At 39.6% G+C, this 25,345-nt stretch overlaps 1 protein-coding gene across 1 annotated transcript in view; it reads right to left on the bottom strand.

Moving 5' to 3' along the window:
* LOC149456630 (ATP-dependent 6-phosphofructokinase, liver type) overlaps positions 1 to 25,345 on the bottom strand; it is a 140,591-nt gene that overhangs the window by 65,850 nt on the left and 49,396 nt on the right. Inside the window, exons 7-8 of the mRNA XM_089684705.1 lie at positions 20,374 to 20,482; positions 15,788 to 15,883 (exon numbers count right to left, since the gene is read on the bottom strand). Coding sequence (XP_089540831.1) covers positions 15,788 to 15,883; positions 20,374 to 20,482 — 205 coding nt within the window. The remainder of the gene's footprint in view (positions 1 to 15,787; positions 15,884 to 20,373; positions 20,483 to 25,345) is intronic.

Below are 25,345 nucleotides of genomic sequence, written 5' to 3'. Positions count from 1 at the left end.
AAAAGTCGGCATGATTAATCTGTGTCCTAACAAGCGCTGCAGAATTTCAAGCAAATACCATTTATGCTTTATTTGGAAAACTGCAGCTATTATAATTATGATTTCTAACATATAAAATTCTAATAATTTTCAACTTTCTAATATAAAATTAGATCTAAAAAAGAATCTTGGTGGTCCAAAAGGCGCACCCATGCTGATCTGCATTACAGCTCATGGTTTTTCTGTATGGCATGTTTTTCATGGTTATCCTTGAGGTAAGCTCTATCCTGGACAGTGTACATGGGAGGTTTGAGGTTTTCCAAGTTTTTTTTTTGGTGTGGTTGAAGAGAACCCAAACAGTGTTGGTGTGTGAAGACCCTGATGTTATATATCAGTGACAGACACATAATTTCACTTATTGGTTTAAGAAGGCTAGCCTTTTCCTCAATCCCTATGCATACATGTAACATATACCTGTAGTAATGTGCAGTAAACAAAAACAATGTTAATTCCTTCCCGCCCGACTTATTGTAAGATGACGGCCGAGCAGGATCCCTATTATCCTGGATCTGTCACCAGCTGTGTCCACCGGACATGGCCAATGACAGATCACTACATCGGCACGCTGTGTCATGTGATCGCTGCGATCAATGACAGCAGATTACATGACAGTTGTAAACAAAGAATGGCTTCCTTTCACGCCATGCATTGCTTACAACTGTGCTGTTAGCTGTGATTGGTCACAGTGGTCACATGTACAGACTGGACCAATCACAGCCCATCTGTAGCATGTGATCAGCTGTTGCCAATTACAGCTGATCACAACAAAAACTACTGAATGAATCTGTTTCAATCAGTAAAAATGCTTGCTTATACCAATGAAGTTCATAGGTGTGTGCAATCATAATGTGTCAAAAATAAAAATCTAGATCACTTGCCCAGAGTAGTACAATGTTACTATGGTCTAAATGTGTGTAGAACGATTATTTACTTGCAAAATGTTATAACAGAACTGAAGAATAATACATTTTTTTCAAAATGTTTTTATTTACAGTGCAAAAAAATAAAAACCCAGTGGTGACTAAATACCACCAAAAGAAATCTCTATTTGTGTGAAAACAAATGTCATATGGGTACAGTGTTGCATGATCGCACAATTGTCATTCAAAGTGCAACGGCGCTGAAAGGTGAAAATTGGCCTGGCAGGAAGGGGGTAAAAGTGCCCAGCAGGCAAGTGGTTAAGGACATCATGTTTTTGTGGAAAACTTATTTACCTGCATTGTACATGGAAGGAAATACATGCACGTCTGGTCAGCCGTTTAAAGAGCAATGCATGGTAATGGATATACACCAATTTTAAACACTATTGGGTTGATCTACTAAAGCAAAGATACTGCTAATTTTGCAGATTGAATGTTTTCTGAATCTAGTAAATAAAAAGAAGCTGTGCTTACATTACTCAAGTATTTGCAAAAATCCTGTTTCCTAATTTCGCCCATACATGATAGGGCAATTAATGCAAGAAAGCTGCGAGTCTGCAAGATGAAGTTCAACATTTGTCTGAACATACCCATAAAGTTAATCCAATGATTTTCAGAATGGAATGCATTAATGTAATAAACAGGTTTATTGAGCACACAATGGTTCTCAATGCATAGGGCCAACCAGTCCTTTTCTGTTAAGGCAGTCTGGCCTCCTTTTACATGACATGATTTCCCAAGTTTTCAGTAACTAGGTAATATGAACTTAGGCGTATCCTAGCAAACTGGAAGCATCACTTTCAGCTGATATTATAATTAGATACAAGGGTTGGACAAAATTATGGAAACACCAAGTAAATGAACATAATCATTACCCAATATGGTGCTGGACTACCTTTCCGCCTGAATTCTCCTGGAAAATGACAAATATAAGTCTTGGATGGGGGATAATGTGATCTGATAATACTCATCATGCAAAAATTGTTCCAGTTCTTACAGAGATGCTGGCGGCGGAAAACAAGAGTGAACCTTGTTCTCCTAAAAATAGACCACAGTGGCTCTATGATATTAAGGACTGACGACTGTGGCGCCCAGGCAAGGTGCGGGAATTCATCTGCATGCTCCTCAAACCACGATTTGACAACACCAACTGTGTGAATCGGAGCATTGTCGTCTTGGTCTTCTGGAAACAATATATAAGAACCAGCACCACGGAAATTGTATAAGACAACAGTAACCTGCAAAACCTAGCCTATAAATTTATAGGATATACAAAACTTCAAAAAAATAGGTTGCACTTAAATACATACAAAAGTGTAACAAAAAATTTAACAAACCAATAAGAAACAATATTTTAAATCAAAATAAAATCCAGCAAAAACGAAAAAGTCCAAAAGTTCAAATAATCAAGTGAATCCAACACCAAAAATGGTTAAATAGAACTCACCAGAGTAATATGCTGATTGTTGAAAAACCAGCATATAGTACTTGTTACTCTGGGAGCAATAAATAATATGGTGACAGCAACACTGAAGAAATGAGGGATGAACTCCAACAGATGATGTGCTGCAAAGCTGAAAATCCACTCCAAAAGGTGATTTAGTATCCAAACTGAGAGATGATCAGACCGTCACTCGAAAGAAAAAAAGTGAACAATCATGGTGCAGTATGTTTTAAAAAGCATCAAACTTTAATGAAGAAATGCACTTACAAGCAAGGTGTCCAAACTGACACCAGTTTAGACAGCATGTGTAATGAATACAAGCGACTCAGACCCAGCTAAACATGCACATGCAACATGCAAACAGACCAGGAGTGTTCTGAACGGCACATCCTAAGGCACCGCCCTAAGCTTTTCGTCATTGACGTCCTCACGGAGCGGATGAGGACATAGATTATGAAAAGCTTAGGGCAGTGCCTTTGGATGTAACGTTCAGAACACTCCTGGTCTGTTTGCACGTTGCATGTGCATGTTTAGCTGGGTCTGAGTCGCTTGTATTCATTACACATGCTGTCTAAACTGGTGTCAGTTTGGACACCTTGCTTGTAAGTGCATTTCTTCATTAAAGTTTGATGCTTTTTAAAACATACTGCACCATGATTGTTAAATTTTTCTTTTGAGTGACGGTCTGATCATCTCTCAGTTTGGATACTAAATCACCTTTGGAGTGGATTTTCAGCTTTGCAGCACATCATCTGTTGGAGTTCATCCCTCATTTCTTCAGTGTTGCTGTCACCATATTATTTATTGCTCCCAGAGTAACAAGTACTATGCTGGTTTTTCAACAATCAGCATATTACTCTGGTGAGTTCTATTTAACCATTTTTGGTGGTGGATTCACTTGGTGATTAATTATTTTGGACATTATCGATTATTTGAACTCTTGTACTTTCGTTTTTGCTGGATTTTATTTTAAAATATTGTTTCTTATTGTTTTGTTAAATTTTTTGTTACACTTTTGTATGTATTTAACCGCAACCTATTTTTTTTTAACTTCTGGAAACAATGTCTGCACCATGGGGTGCACATGGTCAGCCAAACTTTATACATAGTCACTGGTAGTGACTCTACCTTTCGAGGTCATGATGGAGCCTGCAGAATACTAAGATATGGCTGCCCAAACCAAGACTGCACTGCCACCATGCAATACCACTGGCACAAGTCTTGGTTGCAAACTTGGAATGGTGTTTGCAAAGTGTAAACACGTCTGGTGATTGGGAATGCTACGCTTGATTCATCAGACCATATTGCAGTCTTGCATTGTGAAGTGTAAGTTTTTGATTTAAAGGAAACTTAGTAATAGTTTTGTGTTATCAATTATGTTTGTGTATATGTAATGACACATATTTATTCTGTGAGAAGCTGGAAACCTTTGACCTTTGTTCCCTTTCTATTCTATGGTGAGACTCAAACTGGTTTTGACTAGTTTTTTGGCCTGCTATATACAAAAGGGTAAAATAAGTAATGAACACGTCACCAATATATTTCTAAAAGGTGCTATTGATATAAAATTTTCACCACATGTCGTTAACAATCCATGCAATCCATATGTACAAAGAAACCAAAACAAATAAGTTCAGAAGTTAAATGATGTGTAATAAAATGGAATGACACAAGAAAAAAAGTATTGAACAAGCTAACTAAAATGTAATACTTCATAAAAAATGCTCTGTTGGTAATGACAGCTTCAAGACTCCTTCTCTATGGAGAAACTAGTCGCAGGCATTGCTCAGGTGTGATTTTGGCCCATTCTTCCACACAGTCTTCAAATCTTGAAGGTTCCATGGGCCTCTTCTATGCACTCTGATCTTTAGTCTTTCCATAGACTTTCTATTGGATTAATGTCAGGTGATTGGTTGGGCCATTCTAGCAGCTTTATTTTCTCTCTTTGAAACCAATTTCCTTGGCTTTGTGTTTGGAATCATTGTCTTGCTAAAATGTCCACCCTCATTTCATCATCATCCTGGTAGACGGCAGCAGATTTTCATCAGGAATATCTTGGTACATTTTTACATTCATCCTTCCTTCAGTGATCTGAAGTTTGCCAATACTGTATGCTGAAAAACAGCCCCACACCACGATGTTCCCACCTCCAAACTTCACTGTTGGTATGGAGTTCTTGGGGTGATGTGCAGTGCCATTTGACCTCCAAACATGCTGTGTATTATGGCATCCTAACAGTTAAATTTTGGTCTCATCTGACCAGACTATATTCTCCCAGTATTTCACAGGCTTGTCTAAATGTTGTGCAGCAAACGTTAAACAAGCTTCAACATGCTTATTCATCAGCAGTGAAGTTTTGCGTGGTGTTTGTGCATACAGGTCATGGTGGTTGAGTGAATTACTTATTGTTTTCTTTGAAACAACTGTACCGGCTAATTCCAGGTCTTTCTGAAGCTCTCCACAAGTAGTTCTTGGCTCTTGGACAACTCTTCTGATAATTCTTTTCACTTCTCCATCAGAAATCTTGCAAGGAGCACCTTGTCATGGCCAGGTTAATGTAAAATTATGTTCTTTCCTCTTTCGGATTATGGCGCAACAGTGCTCACTGGAACATTTTGAAGTTTAGAAATCCTTCTGTAACCAATGCCATCACCATGTTTTGCAACAATAAGGTTGCAAAGGTCTTGAGAGCGCTCTTTGCTTTTACCCATCATGAGACGTTTCTTATGTGACACCTTGGTAAAGAGACACCTTTTTATAGGCCATCAGTTGAGACTGAACCTGATATTAACTTTCACTGACAAGGGGCAGGATTGTCTTTTAATTCCCGATAGATTTCAGCTCGTGTCTTGGCTTGCCATGCCTTTTTGCACCTCCCTTCATGTGTTCAATACTTTTTCCCTGTGTCATTCCATTTGATTGCACATAACAATTTCTGAACTTATTTGTATGTATGGATTGCATGGGTTGTTACAGACACGTGGTGAAAATTTCATGTCAATAGCACCTTTAGAAATATATCTATGAAGAAAAATAGTGACGTGTTCAATACTTATTTTAGCCACTGTATATGCTTATAAGACAAAGAGCCATTATGGTTAGATTCATAGGAGAAGTATGAATCAAGCACTATTGCCTCCAGGAACTCCAAAGCAAAAAAGTTGCGACCTCCCAGTGGATTGAATATACCGTATTTACCTTTTTTTTCTCATCCCAATACATCTTTAAACCAAGCTAAGTAAATTCCTTTTATTATTATACTTTCGAGTTGACTGAATTATTGTAACATGTCAGCATATCTGAAAGATTAAAACATCGGAACTTTTAAGTAGAAAGGCTAACCCTTTATTACACATTGATCCATAATCCACGATTTATGGGTGTTGCACCACTCTCTCCTCTTTTGAGCATTAATATTGGTCACTAGTGGTTTTTCTACTGCAGCTCACCTGGGAAGGTTTTGCTTATGGAATTCCCTCTACACAGTTTTTGTGGACACTGGCTTTGGAAGACTGAGATTGAGCTCTGCAGTCACTTTTACAGCAATTGTTTTCTTATTCCAGATCACAATCCTGCACAATGTCCTTTTGTCTCTTTCGGGCACTTGACTGTGTAGACCTTGCTTATGTTTATCAGACAGCGTTTTCCCGTAAACTGTATATGCCGTCATAATCCTTGATACTGTACCTCGTAATACAGAAAACAAATTGGGGACTTCAGTTGCAGAGGCACCAGCTAAGCAGGTACCAACAATATTCACTCTTTGAAGCTCAGTAAACTCTTACATGACTCTGTTCTACTAGCAGCGCACACAGTGAATGAGGAAAGTGAGGCTTCCCACCTGTTAGCTAGGTGTCACATCACACAGAATGTTACATCACTTCTGCTTTCAACATGAAACATGTCGTCACTTTTACACCTGCAAATTATGTAGTGTTTCCATATTTTAGTCCAACCCCTGTAGTTACCCTATAATGTGGATTTTTAGATGTACGATACACTTTGTTTTTGTTTTCTGATGCTCAGACTTAGAATATTGACAAAACACAGACTTAGAACAGACAAAAAACACATTCTAGTGCAGTTAGGATGGGGTAGAACTTTGATAATGTTTTATTGCTGTATGTACCTTTCTATCCCCGTGTAACTAGCTGGAATTTGTTCTACACAAAGTTAATTTTATAAAGAAAGCATAAAAATTGGAGCGGCGCTATGTACAAAAAACGATTTGTGCCAATTACTAATACCATAAATTATATGCAAAAAAATAAAGAAAAAAAAACTCCTGAAATATATAATACACCATAAGTGTCCATAAGCACAATGTCACAATCAGTAAAGAAAATGTAATCAGTTTCTAAAGTACAGTTGTGTCTAATTCTTACAAATTGTCCTTTGGGGATGGCTTGGATGGTGGCAGCTGTTTATAGGGATGTAGTCATTTCTGACTGTAAACAAATATCTTTCAGTGTAGCTTAGGGCGTGGTTGCCGTCATCCCTATTTCCATATTAGAGAGAATTATATCTTACATTTGATGGGATTTTTAAGGCAACCTTGGATTAAATTAAAAAAAACAATTTTTAAAACAAAAATCAACATTTTATTTATACAAGTCATTAAAAAATGATTTTGTTGTGCTTATCAGCACATACAAAATTGTCATTACATATTAACCACTTGCCCTCCTGAGGATTTACCCCCCCCCCCCCCCCTTCCTGACCAGGCCATTTTTTGTGATACGGCGCTGCGTTACTTTAATTGACAATTGCGCGGTCATGCAACGCTGCACCCAAATGAAAGTTATGTCCTTTTTCCCCCACTAATTGAGCTTTCTTTTGGTGGTATTTGATCACCTGTGCATTTTTTCTTTTTTGCATTAAAAAAAAAAAAAGTACGACAATTTTGAGGAAAAAAAAACCAATATTTTTGACTTTTTGCTATTAAACATGTCCAGTAAAAAGATTAAACTCAAATTTCACCATAAATTTAGGCCAAAATGTATTCTGTTACATGTCTTTGCTAAAAAAAAAAAAATCCCAATAAGTGTAAGTTAATTGGTTTATGTGAAAGTTATAGCATTTACAAATGGCAGTATATATACTGGATTTTTTTTTTTACTAGTAATGGAGGAGATCAGCGACTTCTAGCAAGACTGCGGTGGACATTCTGACACTGGGGGGAACTGACTTGGTGTCACCGATATACCCAGTGACACCAATAGTGATCAATGCTAAAAAAACAAAACAAAAAAAAAACCACTGAGTAATGGCACTGGGCAGGAAGGGGTTAACATGAGGGGTGATCAAAGGGTTAACTGTGTAATGGGAGTGTTTTACTGGGGGGGGGGGCAGTGTGTTGGTGCTTCACTGCAAGCACACTGTCCTGGAAGACTGTGCTCAGCCATCCAGAGCAGTGTGCCTGAGCCGACAGGGAAAAGGACTGTTCGTAAACAAAGCAGCCCTCGTCCCTGTCAACTGATCCCTAATCAACGGGCGCCGGCGGGCAATCACCGGCCGGAACCAGATGACTGACAGCTGCGAATGGTGGCACAGGTAGGGCGCATGCACTCCCCCTACCTGGAAATGCAAAATCATATATATATATATATACACATATATATATATACACACACACTAATATATATATATACATACATACATACACACTAATATATATATACATATATATATATATACACACACACTAATATATATATACATACATACATACACACACTAATATATATATACATATATATATATATATACACACACACTAATATATATATACATACATACATACACACACTAATATATATATACATATATATATATACACACACACTAATATATATATACATACATACATACATACACACACTATATATATATATATATATATACACATATACACATATACATACACACACACACACTATATATACAGTCAGGTCCATAAATATTGGGACATCGACAGAATTCTAACATTTTTGGCTCTATACACCACCACAATGGATTTGAAATGAAACGAACAAGATGTGCTTTAACTGCAGACTGTCAGCTTTAATTTGAGGGTATTTACATCCAAATCAAGTGAACGGTGTAGGAATTGCAACAATTTGAATATGTGCCTCCCACTTGTTAAGGGACCAAAAGTAATGGGACAATTGGCTTCTCAGCTGTTCCATGGCCAGGTGTGTATTATTCCCTCATTATCCCAATTACAATGAGCAGATAAAAGGTCCAGAGTTCATTTCAAGTGTGCTATTTGCATTTGGAATCTGTTGCTGTCAACTCAAGATGAGATCCAAAGAGCTGTCACTATCAGTGAATGAATAAATTATAAAAATTGGTGCAGCGCTAAACAAATGCCATTAGATAAATGGACATAACCATAAATTAATACATAAATATATATATATATAACACAAATAAACATGCATGCAAGGATGACCCCCTGTCATTCTCCTGTGGGGAGAAACGTGACCATATATCTATGATGGTTAATATATAATCATGCAAAGGGACAACACACTGCAGCAAGTGATAAAGTGAATAAATGCAGTCCACTTCAAACAAAAACGGTGATTCTTCAGAACGTGAGAGTGCCAATAGTGCCACAATCCTACAATGGTCTGAGTGCCTCCTAACCTCCCCGCATCGACCACAGGGGCCAATACGCCTTGATAATATATAGGGTATAACCCTCAGATGTCAGCCGGTCACAGATCCACGGCAGATTCCACCTCAAGTACTGTATTCCAAAGCCACCTCCAGCCGCTGTTAATGGTGGTAATAAACCACCAGGCGATGCTCAGAAACACAAAACAAAAACTTCCATAGCGTGATACTGTAATTTTAATTATAAAGTATAGATACAGGGTTCCTACTCACATTTCTACATAAGATTAAAAGCATATGACAAGTCCTCATGTAGTCCTGGTACTGCGGGTGTACCTGGAGTCCCAATATGGCGCGTACGTCGGAAGTGACGTCACCGCGTACCGGAAGTGTCGTCAGGGCGTGCCAACACGTTGCGTCACGGGTGCACGTGACTTCATCAGGGTAACCGCCCACAAGGACATCGATGCTTTATATAGGCCGCCTGGGTGTCAATCATCCGACTTAGACAACCCACGGCGGCCTTTTTCTCGGAGCCCAATTTGGTACTGAGATGTGCCGACTGTAAACCGCAGCAGCCATATACGGACCAGGTAACCGTATACAGGGGAGATTAATCCCCTATATACTGATTATGTATTCTACCCATGCTATAACTGAGGATCAAAAACAAACCATTCTACAATATAGATACTGCATGGGATAAATCACAAAAACGCATGATACCCATTGCAGTAATCAGTACCTTAAAAACTACATGCATATATGTATATATATGACATACCTACACACACATGCATGAACTTAAAACCATAAATAAAATAAATACAATACATAAATACACTGAATACAGTAAATGAAAAAACCCCATAGCCAGGTGGACTACTTATATAGTCAGATAAAAATACTTAAATAAAATACTTAAAAATCACTAATGAAACAATTCAGGTCGAACTCTATGTTCAAACCTTTTGGCACTTGTGTTTGCATAATATAGATCCACTTTGACTCAGCCTGACTTAAAGATCGCACTTTATGAGACCCCCTCCAATGCCCCTTGTAATTTTCTATTCCCCAAAACAATAATGTGGATGGATCATTATTATGACATAGGGAAAAATGCTTAGAGACGCTATGTTTGGGGTAGCCTTTCTTTATGTTCTGAATGTGCTCGCGAATCCTCTTCCACATTGGTCGCTTCGTTCTCCCAATGTACTGGAGACCGCACTGACACTGGAGGCCATATACCACCCCCCCCGTCCTGCATGAGATAAAATCTCGAATTTGATGTTCTACTCCATTACTACTGGACACAAAAGCCTTACGTTTTACATTCTGTCCTTTTGTCTCTCTGCAGGCAAAGCATGATTTGCAGGGATAAAAACCCTTTTGGTCTAAAAAGGTGATCGTTTTATTTTTAATTGGGGGGTCTAGTACATTCTTCACCAGTTTGGTCCTAAGTGTAGGCGCTTTCCTGTATACAAATTGAGGCCACTCTGGTATTATATTATTCAAACAGGGATCTATTTTTAAGATGGGCCAATATTTCCTAAAAATCTTCTCTATCTTCTTATAATGCACATTGAAGTCCAATATTATGGGCACTTGTTTCTTACTATTGGGATCCTTGGATTGTCCCTCAATCCTTACTTTATCCTTCAGAAGTGTGTCTCTTTCTATATTGCCAACCATATTAATCCTACCCTTAATCTGATCACAGGGGTACCCTTTCGAAACAAACCTATCACCTAATATTTCCACTTGTTCTTCATAATCTTTTTTGTTAGTGCAATTTCTCCTAAGGCGAACAAATTGACCTTTAGGTATATTGCATAGCCAGGGAGGGTAGTGACAACTATCACACGGAATATACCCATTCCTATCTACATTCTTAAAGAATGTCTTGGTGACAATGTTCCCTTTGTTTATACCAACATTAAGATCCAGGAAATTAATCTGTGAATTGTTGTATTCCCATGTGAATTTAATATTTTTATTGTTGCAATTCAATTTGTTAAGAAAAGACACTAACGAATTGCCATCTCCTTTCCACATAATGAACACGTCATCTATGTAGCGCTTGAAGACAAACAACTCTGTGGGAACATCTGAATACACTGCATTTTCCTCCCAGTGGGCCATAAACAAATTAGCCACACTGGGTGCAAAACGTGCTCCCATCGCTACACCCTTGATCTGTTTATAGAATTTTTTGTCATGCCAAAAGTAGTTGTGTGACAGACAAAAATCTAGACACTGAACAAGAAACTTTCTTTGATGCCAGGTGATATTACTGTACTCTCTTAGTCCCCATTCTACTGATTCAATGGCCTCCTCGTGTCCTATGATAGTATATAGGGATGCAACATCCGCACTTGCTAGATATATATCTGTATTTTCTTCTTCTTGTACCTCATGCAAGATTTGAATAAGATGTTTTGTATCCCGTAAGTATGATTTTGTTCTTTTAACCAAAGGTTGAAGATATATATCAATATATTGACCCAATCTTGCAAGGATAGACCCGATCCCATTCACGATGGGCCTCCCTGGTGGATTGATTGGGTCTTTATGCAGCTTCGGGACAGTGTAAATCACCGGGATCCGGCATACTTCCGGAACCAGATACTTGGATTCTTTTTTATTTAAAATTTTTTTATCTGTGCCTTTTTTAATCAATTTTCCCAATTCCTTTTTGTACCCTATGGTAGGATCCTTTGGGAGTGTTTGGTATGTGGCGGAATCTGCCAGTTGGCCTCCTAGTTCTTCCAAATAGTAATCCTTAGATAACACCACAATACCACCTCCCTTGTCAGCTGGTCTGATCACTATATTCTCTCTTTCTATAAGCCTTTTTGTGCCAATTTGTATTCCAATATTAGGATGAATTTTTGGTAAAACAAGTTTGTCCAAATCTTGGACCACCATTTTTTTTAAAAGTATCCACCTGGCTATTGTGTGAATTTTGTGGGTTGAACAATGACTTATTCCTTAAATTGGAATGTATTATATCACTATTATCCACACTGGGACTATATTTAGATCCTGATGCTCCCATGAAGTATTTCTTAAGGTTTAATTTTCTAATAAATCTCTGCGTATCCACATAAACATCAAATTTACATGCTGGCTTAGGGGGGGCATATTTCAGACCCTTATCCAACACCATGATTTCTTCCTTGGTGAGGACGGATCCACTTAAATTAAATACCCCTTAACCTAGCTCTCTCTTTTCCTTTTGCTTTTTCCACCCGGCTCTGCATCCCCTACTCTTGGGGGGCTTCGCCTTCTTTCCATGGCCAGACTCCTTTCTTTCCATCCCCTTTCTAAAAAATCCCGCTGGGGCTGGTCATAACTCAATGGTTCGTATCTATTATATGTGGGTAACGGACTCCTTCCTCCTTGATGGTAATAATAGTTCCAGTTGTCCTGCTGGTAATGCTTAGGACTCCTCTCATAGTACTGCCTATTATCATATCCATATTGGGGTTCTGGTCTTGCATAGTTCTCCATTCTAGGTATATAATTAGGCCTATAGGGTTGATGGTATGGTTTCCATTTTTTCCCTTTTCCTCCCCCTTTAGGTTTATTTTGATTATTCTGGGGATAGCCTCCATTTTGTGGTCTCCACCCATTTCTTGGTGTTTGATAGGCAGAATTAGTATTATATCTATACTGATTCTTATTATTATGTTCACCTTGGTATACGACTGGTTTTCTTGGTGTCTCAATTTTAGTTGCCTTGACTGGGGTAGTATTAACCGATACAGCTTCTATATCATTAGCTAAAGACTGCCACTTAAAGACCTGATCCTTTTTAAAATCGTTGTAATCCCGCTGGTATTTCTTTCCTATACTTAATTTCTTGATCCAATTTATCCAGATCTTTATTTAACCGTTTTGTTAATTCTATCATTTCCTGGGAATCTTTTAATGGTTCGATCTTATCTTTAATTTCACCAATCTGCGTGTCCAAGATCCTCATCTTTTTTTGTTTTCTTTTTAATAGGAGCCTCAGTAGTTCTAGCCCCTTCTCATGGAAGCAGCTAAACCATTCTTCCGTAGATTCCTCATCTACCAGCCCATCTGCAATTGGCACATCCCATCGCAAACGTCTAGGAATTAATCTATCCTTAAGATATTTTTCATAAGTGACCATGTCCCACCATATGGCCACCTTCTTTTCCATTAAGTGTCCTAGTTTTCTCTAGTGGGACTCTAGGTCACCATTAGTATTAGCTGTATGTTTGAAAATATCTTCTAGATTTAATGACCTATTCTCAATAAAATTGAAAACTTCCATCTTAGCTGCTGGAGTAAAAAAGGTAAGCTAATTGGCAAAAATATGTAATTAAACCTCCTGCGCTTCAGATGAATAAAAAACTAACTAAGCAGCCAGCACCCTCTTTAACCAAAAGTGTATGAATAAATTATAAAAATTGGTGCAGCGCTAAACAAATGCCATTAGATAAATGGACATAACCATAAATTAATACATAAATATATATATATATAACACAAATAAACATGCATGCAAGGATGACCCCCTGTCAATCCCCTGTGGGGAGAAACGTGACCATATATCTATGATGGTTAATATATAATCATGCAAAGGGACAACACACTGCAGCAAGTGATAAAGTGAATAAATGCAGTCCACTTCAAACAAAAACGGTGATTCTTCAGAATGTGAGAGTGCCAATAGTGCCACAATCCTACAATGGTCTGAGTGCCTCCTCACCTCCCCGCATCGACCACAGGGGCCAATACGCCTTGATAATATATAGGGTATAACCCTCAGATGTCAGCCGGTCACAGATCCACGGCAGATTCCACCTCATCCAATGCGATTACCGGCAATTCAAAATCAAATAGTAGGGGATATAATACAAATAGACCCCAAAAAGAGTACATGTCACTGCCTATTGCTATCACAACGGGGGATATTTACATTCCCTGTGATATAAAAAAAAAAGTGATTGAAAAATAAATATGAAAAGGGACAGTGTAAAAATAATTAAAAAAAAAAAAAGCTAAATAAATAATTAAAAAAATAAAATAAAATCAATCCCCCCACCCCAATCCCCATGTTCACGCACAAAGGCAAACTCAAGTGGCGGTCCTGTGGCAGTATGTAAACAGAGATTTCACCATGCATGTAAGGTATCACCGTGAACGTCAGATAGAGGCCAGTAACTCTAGCACTAGACCTCCTATGTAAATCTAAAGTGGCTTTTATGTACGTAATTTTCCGCCATTGCAATTATAAAGCATGTCATATTTGGTATCCATTTACTCAGTGTAACATCATCTTTTATATTTTATCAAACAATTGGGCTATAAATTGTGTTTTTGTGCATTAAAATTCAAAAAAAATTTATTTCTTCCAAAAAAATTTGTGTTTGAAAAATCACTGAGCAAATACTGCGTGACATAAAAAATTTCAACACCCACCATTTTATTTTCTAGAGCCTGCTTTAAAAAAAAAAAAAAAAAATGATATATAAATATATATATATATATATATATATATATATATATATATATATATATATATATATATATATATATATATATAAAATGTTTGGGGGTTCAAAGAAATTTTCTAGCCTGTTTTTTCAAGTAAACAAAAAAGTGTCAGAAAAGGCTAAGTTTTCAAGTGGTTAGAAAAGTGGGTGGTATCTGGCATAAGCTTTTAATGCTGTTCCTGAAATACCAGGATGGTAGAAGCACCCTCCCCCATATAACCCCTTTTTGGAAAGTAGACACTCCAAGGTGTTTGCTAAGAGGCATGGTGAGTATTTTGCAGATCTCATATGTTGCCACAAGTTTTTGAAAAAAAAAAGAAATATTTTTTCTTTTCTTTTATTCTTTTTCAAAACCCTGTGACAAAAATATCTGCAAAATACGCATTATGCCTCTTATCAAATTCCTTGGGGTGTCTACTTCCTAAAAAAGGGTAAGTTGGAGGGTGTTTGTACTACCGTGACATTTTAGAGTCTCCGAAACTGTGATGGATATTGTGGAAGTGATATGAGGAAATACGCCCTCTTAAAACCTGGGAGGTGGTCATTGGATTTTGGGGGCGTGTACGTGGCTAAGCTGCCAAAAAGTTTCTCACTGTAGTATTATTATAGTCGGGAAAAGTAGCAGAATCTGTTTTGGGGTGTTAATACACATATACCCATGGCATGCGTGAGTAATATATCATTTAAGTGACAACTTTGTGTAAAAAATTCCACCAAAATTCCAGAGTGAATTCCAGACATTTATTAAGGATACTTATGATGTACTAAATATTGCTGTAGTGCTTTATTTTGCATATAATCTATGGTATTGGTAATTGACACAAATAATTTGTTGTACATAGCACTGCTCATATTTTAAGTTTGTATATTTGCATCTGTGTTTATATAGGGTAACACAGTTGTGAGTGGCAGCCGGGGAGGAGTTCTTACAATTCATCTATATCTTTACGCTTCCAGGCACGGTTATTAATATTACTTTTTTTTTTTGTTTTTTTTAAAGAAACCAAGCCTAGCATTCATTATATATTTACTGCAACACTACTAATGTGTCTCCAAACTGCCCTATCTCGAAAATGCAGAGTATTAAATAAGACTTAGAAAAACGGACACTACACAATAATCAGTTTATAAATAAACACGCTTATTAAATATTCTCATAGAAATGGTACATGGTTGTCCCTCAAAATACAGAAAATCTGAACTCAGAAAAACAGCTGAAAGAAGAATTTACTCACATCTTTCACATAATTAGAGGTAATCGGTTCCCCATTGCGACCAATAGCTCCTTCTGCAATAATAACGATATTTAATCTTGAACCTCGACTTCGAGTCTGCATGAAGTTAAAAAGATATTATTAATAAAGTGGCATGAAGAAATATACAGTACTTGTTTTAAAGGCAGGAAAATACTTTTTTTTGTGGTACTTACTCCTACTTCCTCCAACTGAGGGGTGGGAAATGGTCTGGAGCAGTGGTCTCCAAACTGTGGGCCAGATGTGGCCCTTTGCTTGCTTTTATCTGGCCCTTGGGGCACTATTCCTCCCAATGACACCAACAATGGTGTAATGCCTATGAAATGTGTTGGCCTTGGACCCTTTGTTTCTTGGGTAATTTTTACAATAAAGCATTGTTGCGCAAATGCCAGGGGCATGAGAAGTGACTGATGTAATTTCTTTAGCTAAAGGAACAGAGTCACAAAATATTCTGCTGAAAGCAAGATAAAACCCTGTTTATGACATCTAGTAACCTCACATTAGGAGATAAAAACCTGTTTAAAGGACATCTAAGTTAGAAATACTTCAGTATGGGGGAGATGAAAAGAGGTTTTGGGGAAGATAAGAAGCAAAAGTGTGACTTTTCAGATAACGAATATGGTGACTGAACATGACAGTTATTCTCACGGAACCCTTCTGCCAGCCCCTCCTGTGGTGGGTGGCACCACCCACTATTGGACAGCTTCCAGAAAAAAGGGGTTTATAAGGCGGAGGTCCAGGCAAGACCAGTAGAAGCTCCCCTAGTGGCCAGAGGACGCTCTAATGCTGGGATTTTTACCAAGGCTATATGGGCTCAATGACTGGTCGCGTGTCTATTTCATGCTGTAATGCTCACATTATTATTGGTGTGTGTTATTATGCAGATTGTGATGACTAGAAGATATATCCTCCTGTGTGTTGTGTGATAATAAAAGTGAAGGTTTCGACAGTGCAAGAATATTGCAGTTAGATTCTGCTATTTCTTGGAGTGCCGGGTGAATGCTATGATGTGCCAGGGCAGGTATTCATTGGGTAGTTGGTCTCTCACAATGCATAGAACATGTATTGGTTTAAATGCTGATTAAATGTACCTGCACAACTGCATGTTCATTGCGTGCATGTATATGACTTGTTTTTAGTAATTGCACCCAGCATCACTATTACAAATGGGAAAATATTCCTCCAATTGATACCAACAATGCGGTGCTATTCCTCCCACTGATACCAGAAATAGGGAACTGTTCCTCCAAATAAAATCAATTGTGGGGTAATACTAACCTTCATTGATAGCAGGACAATTTCTACTCACAGCAGCCACAGTCAAGCCCCCCCTAAAGCCTGAAGGATGGTAAACTGGCTTTTTGTTTAGAAAATTTGGAGACTCCTGGCCTAGAGGCTGCAGGCTGAAAAACTGCCACTTGTCCACACCTGGCAAGTAAATGGTGGATAAGGATGGAAAATAATATTCTACCCAGGACAGGATTTGTTTCTTTCTGAATCTGAATTGGATAACCCTTCAACAGTATAGCCCAATGCCCAAGGACAGCCTGATTTCCCAAAGCTCCAAGATGTTGATCAAAAGGAGATTTCTCCGACATCCAAGTCATTGAAAAGAGTGCCCAGGATTCATAACCAGCTCAACCGACTGACATTTGTCATGGTGATCTTCCAAATGATCGGAAGGAATGACTCCAATTCCACAGCCCAATTCTGGAGCTTCCAAGCCAGGAACAACCTGGTCCTTAGTGCCAAATAACGCAGTCTGTCCAGAGACTGGATGAACATATCCCATGACCACAGAATATTGTATTTCAGGGATTTAGAGTGAAACTGGACAAATTGGACAGCTTGGAAGGAAGTTACCTGATCCAGACCTATTATGCAAAAGCAGGGAGAATGAGTGTGGAAGCAGAGTTTGTAGTTTCTCCTGGAAAGGGGGAGGGGGACTCTGAGCTGAGCTTTGTCTAAAACTAGACCCAGATACTCCAAGTGATAAGCTGGCTCTGGCACCGATTCTCATTCTCAAACTGCAAGCATCCCACAGGAAACATAGGAAATAGTGGAATATGAACTTACGCGTTCTCTATGCCCACAGAAGCCAGTGTTTCTCCTTGGTGAAGGGATATGACAACAGAACTGGTGAATTTCATATGAAATTTTTGAGCTCGAACAAAAATATTCATAGGTTTGGAGATCCAAGATGGGGCTGAAAAATCCTTGGAATAGGAAACGTGAACAAATTGGAATAAGGCCCTTGCAACTATTTTTCCACAGAAACTGGGGCAAAGACATTTTGATCAAGAAGACCAGAGAGGGCAACCTGAAGATCTGTTGAATCTGTTCAGTAACACAGAAAGGTCTGAAGTGAGAATCTGAGGAGGGGGCTGGGAGCAAAAAAAAACTTTAGCTTGTAATCTCAAACCACTTCCTGCAATTAAGTATCTGAGATGCAAGCTGTCCAAATATCCAAGAGGACTAACCAAAGTCCCCCCACTTTGTCTGAGGGTTTGTCAAACTTGGAGCCAGGCTTTTGTCTGGAATTAGAAGTAGAATACAGAAAAATACTTTTCTAAACTGCCAGCAAGGTATAATCCTTCCTAGATTATGCTTCTTTGGCTGAGGGAGAAGGGTTCTCTTGCCACCAATAGCATTCTTGAAAATGGTATCTAGAGTAGATCCAAAGAGATGTTGTCCATCTAAGGCCATGTGGAGCTAGTGATTCTTAGATGCAGGTTCAACGTCCAACATTTTAACCAAAAAGTGTCCTGTGCATGTAAACGGACAAGAGATACAGACAGGAGAGAAGACGGGAAACCTCCAGCAGCCCATTACAACTGTAGCTTACAGTTAATCCATTTGCTCAAAACATTCTCTAGTCAAGTGTTCATCTGCAGTAGTGACCAGATCCCTTTTAAATAGACTCTGGCCAGTCAAGAGTGTGGCAAAGCAAAGTCCCAGCTAAAGCTGGGTGAAAAGCAGTTTTCCTATCGGGAAAACAGGATTCCAAAGAGGGTCCCCATTGGCTTACAAGTTGGGTTCGTAAAGACAGGCTCATCTTCCAGTGGAATGGTGGTAGATTTGTTAAGGCAGGACACTGCCAGATCCACAGCGGGGGGAAACCACTTTTCAACAAAGCCCTTTTCAAAACATTTCAAAGCGAATAAGAGTTTGGAGAAGAAAATACCTTGTCAAGGGGTTTCCACAATATATAGAAAATTACTTGGAACAGCGGGTGCATCAGGAAAGTCTTGGTGGTCTTAGGGTCTCTAAAATACTGGAAACAGCACCGGTAGAAGCAACAGGCTGATTCTCAGAGTGGTGTGCAACACATCAACAAGAGCTGAAACAACCTTTTCACTTTTGGAGTAATGGCAGAAGACAGACTTGTCTGAGGCAAGGTTGTCCGAAAAGGACTGGAGTGACTCAAAATCAGACAGAGCCTAAGTGGCCTAGGGTTCATAGGTTACAGAAAGATCACATACAGAATGTGCAGGGGAAGGTGCTTGGGGCCTCTGTGTTTAGAGTCAGCGAATAACTGGGTGATTCGGGCCATAAAGTCATAAATGACTAGTAGAAACCTCTTGCGAAAGGGTAGAGCCATCCACACCTGATGGAGGGAACATAATTCCAGGCTGCAAATGTCAGCTGCATCAGTGGGTTTGCTGCAAGCAGCACAAGAGTGAATATAAAAATGTGAGATGCGGCACCCAGAAAAGCAGGACTGTCCACCCTCTGTCTAGAATTAGACATGCAGTGACTGCGAGAAGGTAAAGATCAGGGTACGAGGCAAGGTCTCAGGTACTCCAGAAACCCAACCACTGGTAGCAATTCAGGGTTGGATGGTCGAAATGATAGCAGTCACTGTTGACAGTCAACAGTAAACCAAATATCGGAGTTTCATGTGGCTCTTTGCAATGCAGGAGCAACAGCGATCTGAACAAATTATATAGTGCTCAGCCTGTTGGGCCCAATCAGAGTGAGTTATCAGTGACAAGGCAAACTTTGAGGCAGCTACAACAAATCTAGATCTGGAAAGTGTTCTGCTGTATTTGTTACCAGAAAAAAAATCTGGAAACACCTTATGCGGTACCCATTATCACTTGTCACTTCAAGGCTAGCCACACAATGTCCAAGCTACATGCAGTCATATAGGCCAGCTCTAGCAGCAACATCAAAAGGAGTCTTATTTTAGGTAAAATGAAGGAAAAAAAAAACAAAAAACACTAGCAAAATATAGGTTGGTCTTTTCACAGTAGAGCTAAAGGATGCCAATCGTTCAAGGACCCTGAGGCATGCTGGTAATAAGAAGGTTATCCTTGTCCGGGACTACAGCTTTTTGTTTGCTAGTGCCCAATGCTCCTGTAGGCGGCAGTATAACTGGAAGGTTCAGTTAAGACATATCATTTAACTGGCAAGTAAATCGGTTGTCTTTTGGGTAATGCTTAAGACTGCTTATACACAGATATGGGCGCTCATTATGTTGGGTGTTCAAATCTAGGTTTGGTACGAATGTACTGTACGCCTTTCAATAAACCAACTGTTTCCATTATCATCATTATTATACTTGCCTCTCCAAGTCTAGAACACATGACATCCTCCCATCCTTCATCAGGAGGACACTCTGGAATTAAAAGCCAGTCGGCTCCTGACGCCAAGGCAGATACTAAGGCTAGGTACCTATAAATAAAATGGGTGTTTCATATTAAATCAGCCACGTTTGGTCAGAGTATTTTAAGTAATGTGTAAAAAAGGAGAACTGACAGGAAGCAGAATAAAGAAAGGAAACACACACGCACAGATCAAAGCTCATAAAATAAATGTCAACTAGAACAAACTGGAAATAGTGCGAGAAATCTAGATCATGCTATCTGTAACATTACTAGGCAACTGGAAAACTCAAAGATGAATTACAACCATAAAGAGATCTGCTGTTTTGTTTTACAGGAAATGCTCCCCAAAAACATATTTTAAAACTTTAAGTGGGAGTAAACTCCCAATGGACACTTGTACATATAGGTAACCTACAGTTAAGCATACCTACACCGTTCCTTCAGAGCTCTGTGCTGTGGCTGAGACTCCTGCGAGTGACATCATTGCGGCTCGGCCAATCAAGTGGCCAGAGCCCACAAACCCAGAAGAGCAGGTGAAGAAGGAAGCCCTGTCAGCGTTGACAGTGCGCCAATGAAGGGCTTCGTAACGAAGGTAAGTCTTTCATACTATGCTAGTATGTGATGCATACTAGCACATGATGACATTACCTTGCAGGAAGAAGATGTTTGTTTTTTCCAACTTTACTACCGCATTAGTTTAGATATAGTAAATGCCTACACACTGCTGTGTAGAAACATGAGTTACAATGAATTGCCATGTAAATAAGTGAGTGCTATAACCAACAAAAATTGTTCTACTCAACAAAACAAAGACTCAAATGGTTTCCAGTCCTCAGTGTGATATATTTCAGAGAGAAAGAGAGAGCGAAGGAAAGAGCATGCGAGTGAAGGAAAGAGAAAAAGAAGAAAAAAGGGGGGCAAAAAAAAAGGAAGGGGAGAAAAAAAGCTAGCTTTCTTTTAGTGGTAGAAAATTACTGGGAATTTTATTTATTGCTATATAAAAAAAGAGAAAAACTGGATTTTTTGTTACTTACCATAAAATCCATTTCTCTGAGTTGACTGACAGACACAGCTTCTTCTTATCCTTGACCAGGTTGACTTGAGGGTCATAGAGCCACCTACAGAAGTAGTAAACTAGGCCGAAAAAGAACACAGCACTGCCTACGGGAGGTCCTAGCTGATATAAACACCCTTTTTTGCTATAAACAGGTCAATAAGTCCCAATTTAGCACAAGAAAAAATGAACCAACTAGAGGGGTGGGTGCTGTGTACGTCAATGAACTCCAAGAGAGAAATGTTATGGTAACAAAAAAAATACCTTTTTCTTTTACATTTACTGACGGACATAGCTTCCTATTCTTTAGACATCCCAAAGCAGTTCCTCAATGGGGGGTGGGAAACAGGAGCAAACAGGCATCCACCCAGAACCCCTTTGGATAACGAATCAGAGATGTCCAAAACACACTGAAGAAAAAAAAATGCAAGAGCAGAGACCCAGCCCTTAATGGTACATAAGCAAGCTGTGATCAACAACCCATGAAAGGAGGGCAACAATCTGAACCACTGGGAAGGAAAGCAGATGCGTTTGGAATTGTTACATTTTGTGGTGCAAGGCTGTGGAATTGCAACAATTACACGTCAGAGTAAGATTTGCGCACCTCCTACATGGAAGGAATCACCGAACCCGACAACCCCCATCTCTCCCAGACCCTGTCTCCCAATAGGCAAGCTGTCAGCCAAGAATAGTAAAACAGGGAGGAAGGTTGGCCTCTGGGGCACAAAAACTTCCATGCCACCAGGGCATGTCGTGACTAGTCATACCATGCCAGAGCACCAGTGTCAACAGGGCCAGTCTGGAGCCACAAAAAATAAATCCCTTCGGACTCTATCTTGCACAATAGATGAAAGCGAAGCTTGAGAGAAGGAAGGGAATGAATAAGATCAGAATGGCTTCACAGTGCCACCACAGCATCTGTCACATCAGCCAGGGGATCCCTCATTGTGTCCAGATGGGACACCAAAGATCCAATGTCCGGTGTTCCCCACCGCAGCCAGATCTGACGAAACACGTTCGGATGCAGAGTCCTCACCTCTTGATCCAGCATCATACATCTGAGGTGGTCCGCCTACCAATTTTCTATGCCTGGAATGTACACGGTGGAGAGAGACAGTACGTGAAGTGTAATGCCCTCAGCGCTACTGCCAAACTTCTTGTATCACCCTAATGGGTGACACAGGTCACTATGGCGGAGTCCAACTGGACCTTGCCTGGGTGCCGTCAAAGAAGATTCGTCCACTGCTCCACACATAACCAGATCGCAGAAGCTCCAGACAATGACTGGTAGCCAAGACTCCCCCAGCATCCAATGGTCCTGGGCTGACCTCAAACCCAGGATCCCCGTTTCACCAGCCACACCAGCTAGCATCCATCATGACCACCATCCACTGAAGAGGGGGAAAGACTTCCAGGTCCAAAAATACAGAGAACGAAACCACCAGAAGAGAGGGGGCCTGGCCAACCAACCTACACAAACCTGGTCTTCCAAGGACGCAGGAGGCTTCTCCCACTTGAACAAGATTTCCTGCAGCAGAACCTTGGAGTGGAACTGCACATACGAACCGCCTCGAATGTTAACACCATGAGGCCTAGCACCTGCATACAAAAATACAGGAAAAAAACCGCTAGTGGATCAACAGCAACCAAACTGTAGTCCAGAGTTGTTGAAGCTCATCCATACTGTAAGGAGAAACAACTTGGACTGGGCCGAATTGAGAACAGGAATGGGATTTCTCGAGGTTCAGAGCCCATCTAAACTCCTGCAAGTGTGCATCTTGATCGCCACATAGTCCAGATAGCCTATCACAGCAAACCCCTAAAGTCCCGGCAACACCAAAACCGGAGCCAGCGCTTTGGAAAGCTCTGAGGATCGCAGGCCAGCCCAAAGGGAGAGTCACAATATGATAATCCACATCCCTGAAAGCAAAAGAGCAGGAAGTGCTGACACCTGGCACAGATAGGAACACTCAGGGAGCCAAGAAATTCACCTGAGGCAGGGGTGCCTCCACTGAACTGGTGGATTCCATCTCGAACTTCTGTACCCTCACAAAGCAATTCAGGGTCTGAGGTCCAGAATCAGACAAACCAAAAACAGGTTGAAAGAAAACTCACAAAACCTCTCCAAATCCAGAACCAGGGCAAATACTCCCCAGAGAAGCAGGTCTTGCTCTGTACAGAGATGAAAAATGGAAGGAAAGAACTTGACTAGCAGACAACTAAATTCTTTGTTGTAGCTTGCCAAAACCATTTGTAGACCCAATCGACAGAGAGCAGCTATTAAGTTTTTTATATTTATATATTTTAACACACACTTACACATAAACACCGGCATGTGAAAAAGGAAGTATGCCTAATGGCAGTTGTTGACCAACTTTAAAAAGATCTTGATTCAAGTGTCTACAGGTAAAAGGTGATCTACTTCAACAAATAACACATAAATAACATGGTGTATTGGTGTATTAATTTTCATGACCTAATACAATGAAAATGCAGAGTTGTCATATGTAAAAAGTAAGTACACCCCTAGATCATCACCACTTCAAATCCACTTAAATAAAATCGGGGGTTCCAGATTGGGTGTCAATGGTTAGGACCCCCTTAGGGAGTATGCAGTTGGGACCAATCTTTTAAACCTTAAGAGCCGATTCACACATTTGCAGTGCAGATTGAAGCTCAGTTTTCACAGCTAATTGATACAATAGTTGTTCACCGGTTCATACCAGGTTCAGGACAAGATTATCCTGCTCACACATATGTAGTTTAGAAACGGTTCACAAGAAGTCAATAGATTGTAATCTGCACCTGAACCACACTGTTAAGAAATTGGACAGGACTTTTTTTCAAATCGCACTGAATCCGCACTGCCAGTGCACTGGGCATATGTGAACAGGCACCATAGGAAGCAATGTTTTTTCAAGTGTCATACAGATTGTACGCGGTTCAAACTGCATCCAATCTGCATATATGTGAACTGGCACTAAAGTGATACTAAAAGGTTCACTTTGTTTCTTAAACAAATATACACATACTTACCTGAACAGAGCAGCCCCGATCGTTCCTCTTCATGAGTCCCACGCCAGCACTCCTGACCCCTCCTCCCTGCTGAGTGCCTCATTCTCACTCCCTAGCTTCTCATAGACATACAAAGTGAGGTGCACCCCTGCCCTCTCATCACTGGCTGTTATTGACAGTAGTGGGAGTCAATGTTGAGAGAGAGACACACACACACACACACAATAGAGCCACTGCTGTCATGCAAATCACTGGATTGTGATTGGCTCAGGAAAGTATTGGGGGGGGGGGGGGGAGCTGCACACTGAAAGATTTTTTTACCATAGAATGCATGAAGGTGATAAAAACCTTCAGCCTTTAGGCTGCATTCACACGTGGGCTTTTTTCATCGATCTTAAAATGCTCTGCTAAAATGACAAATCACGAAATTGCGTGTTCAGGTGCCATTCATTATAATGGCAACACAAAACCTGGTGCGATTCTGCCGCAACTGTCACATGATAATTTTTTTTTTTTTAATTTAAATTTTTATTTATTTTCCATATAAAATACATATTTCATCATATTTCTCATACAAAAACCATTTTCATATCATTAAATACATTTCTTACTATCTTTATTCCCATTTACCTTCCCCCTCTATCTAATTTTCCCTCCTCCCTAAAAAACCTCCCTCCCCCCATATAAACCCACCCACTCTGCATTGTTCTATTACCTCCTTTCCCTACTAGAATATAGGATATATAGATACTTCCATCTTTCTCACATTACTACTTCATATATTTCACCATAAATTCTTCCCATTTACTCCACCTCTTAGAGAACAACCCCATCCTGTCTTCCTGCATATAACACAATCTC

The sequence above is a fragment of the Staurois parvus genome, unplaced genomic scaffold, assembly GCF_062004578.1.
Source record: "Staurois parvus isolate SC_StPar_1 unplaced genomic scaffold, SC_StPar_1.0 ptg000353l, whole genome shotgun sequence".
NCBI classification, from domain to species: domain Eukaryota; kingdom Metazoa; phylum Chordata; class Amphibia; order Anura; family Ranidae; genus Staurois; species Staurois parvus.
Note: the sequence above shows the minus strand (reverse complement) of the source record. Positions and strands in the feature narration are given on the sequence as shown.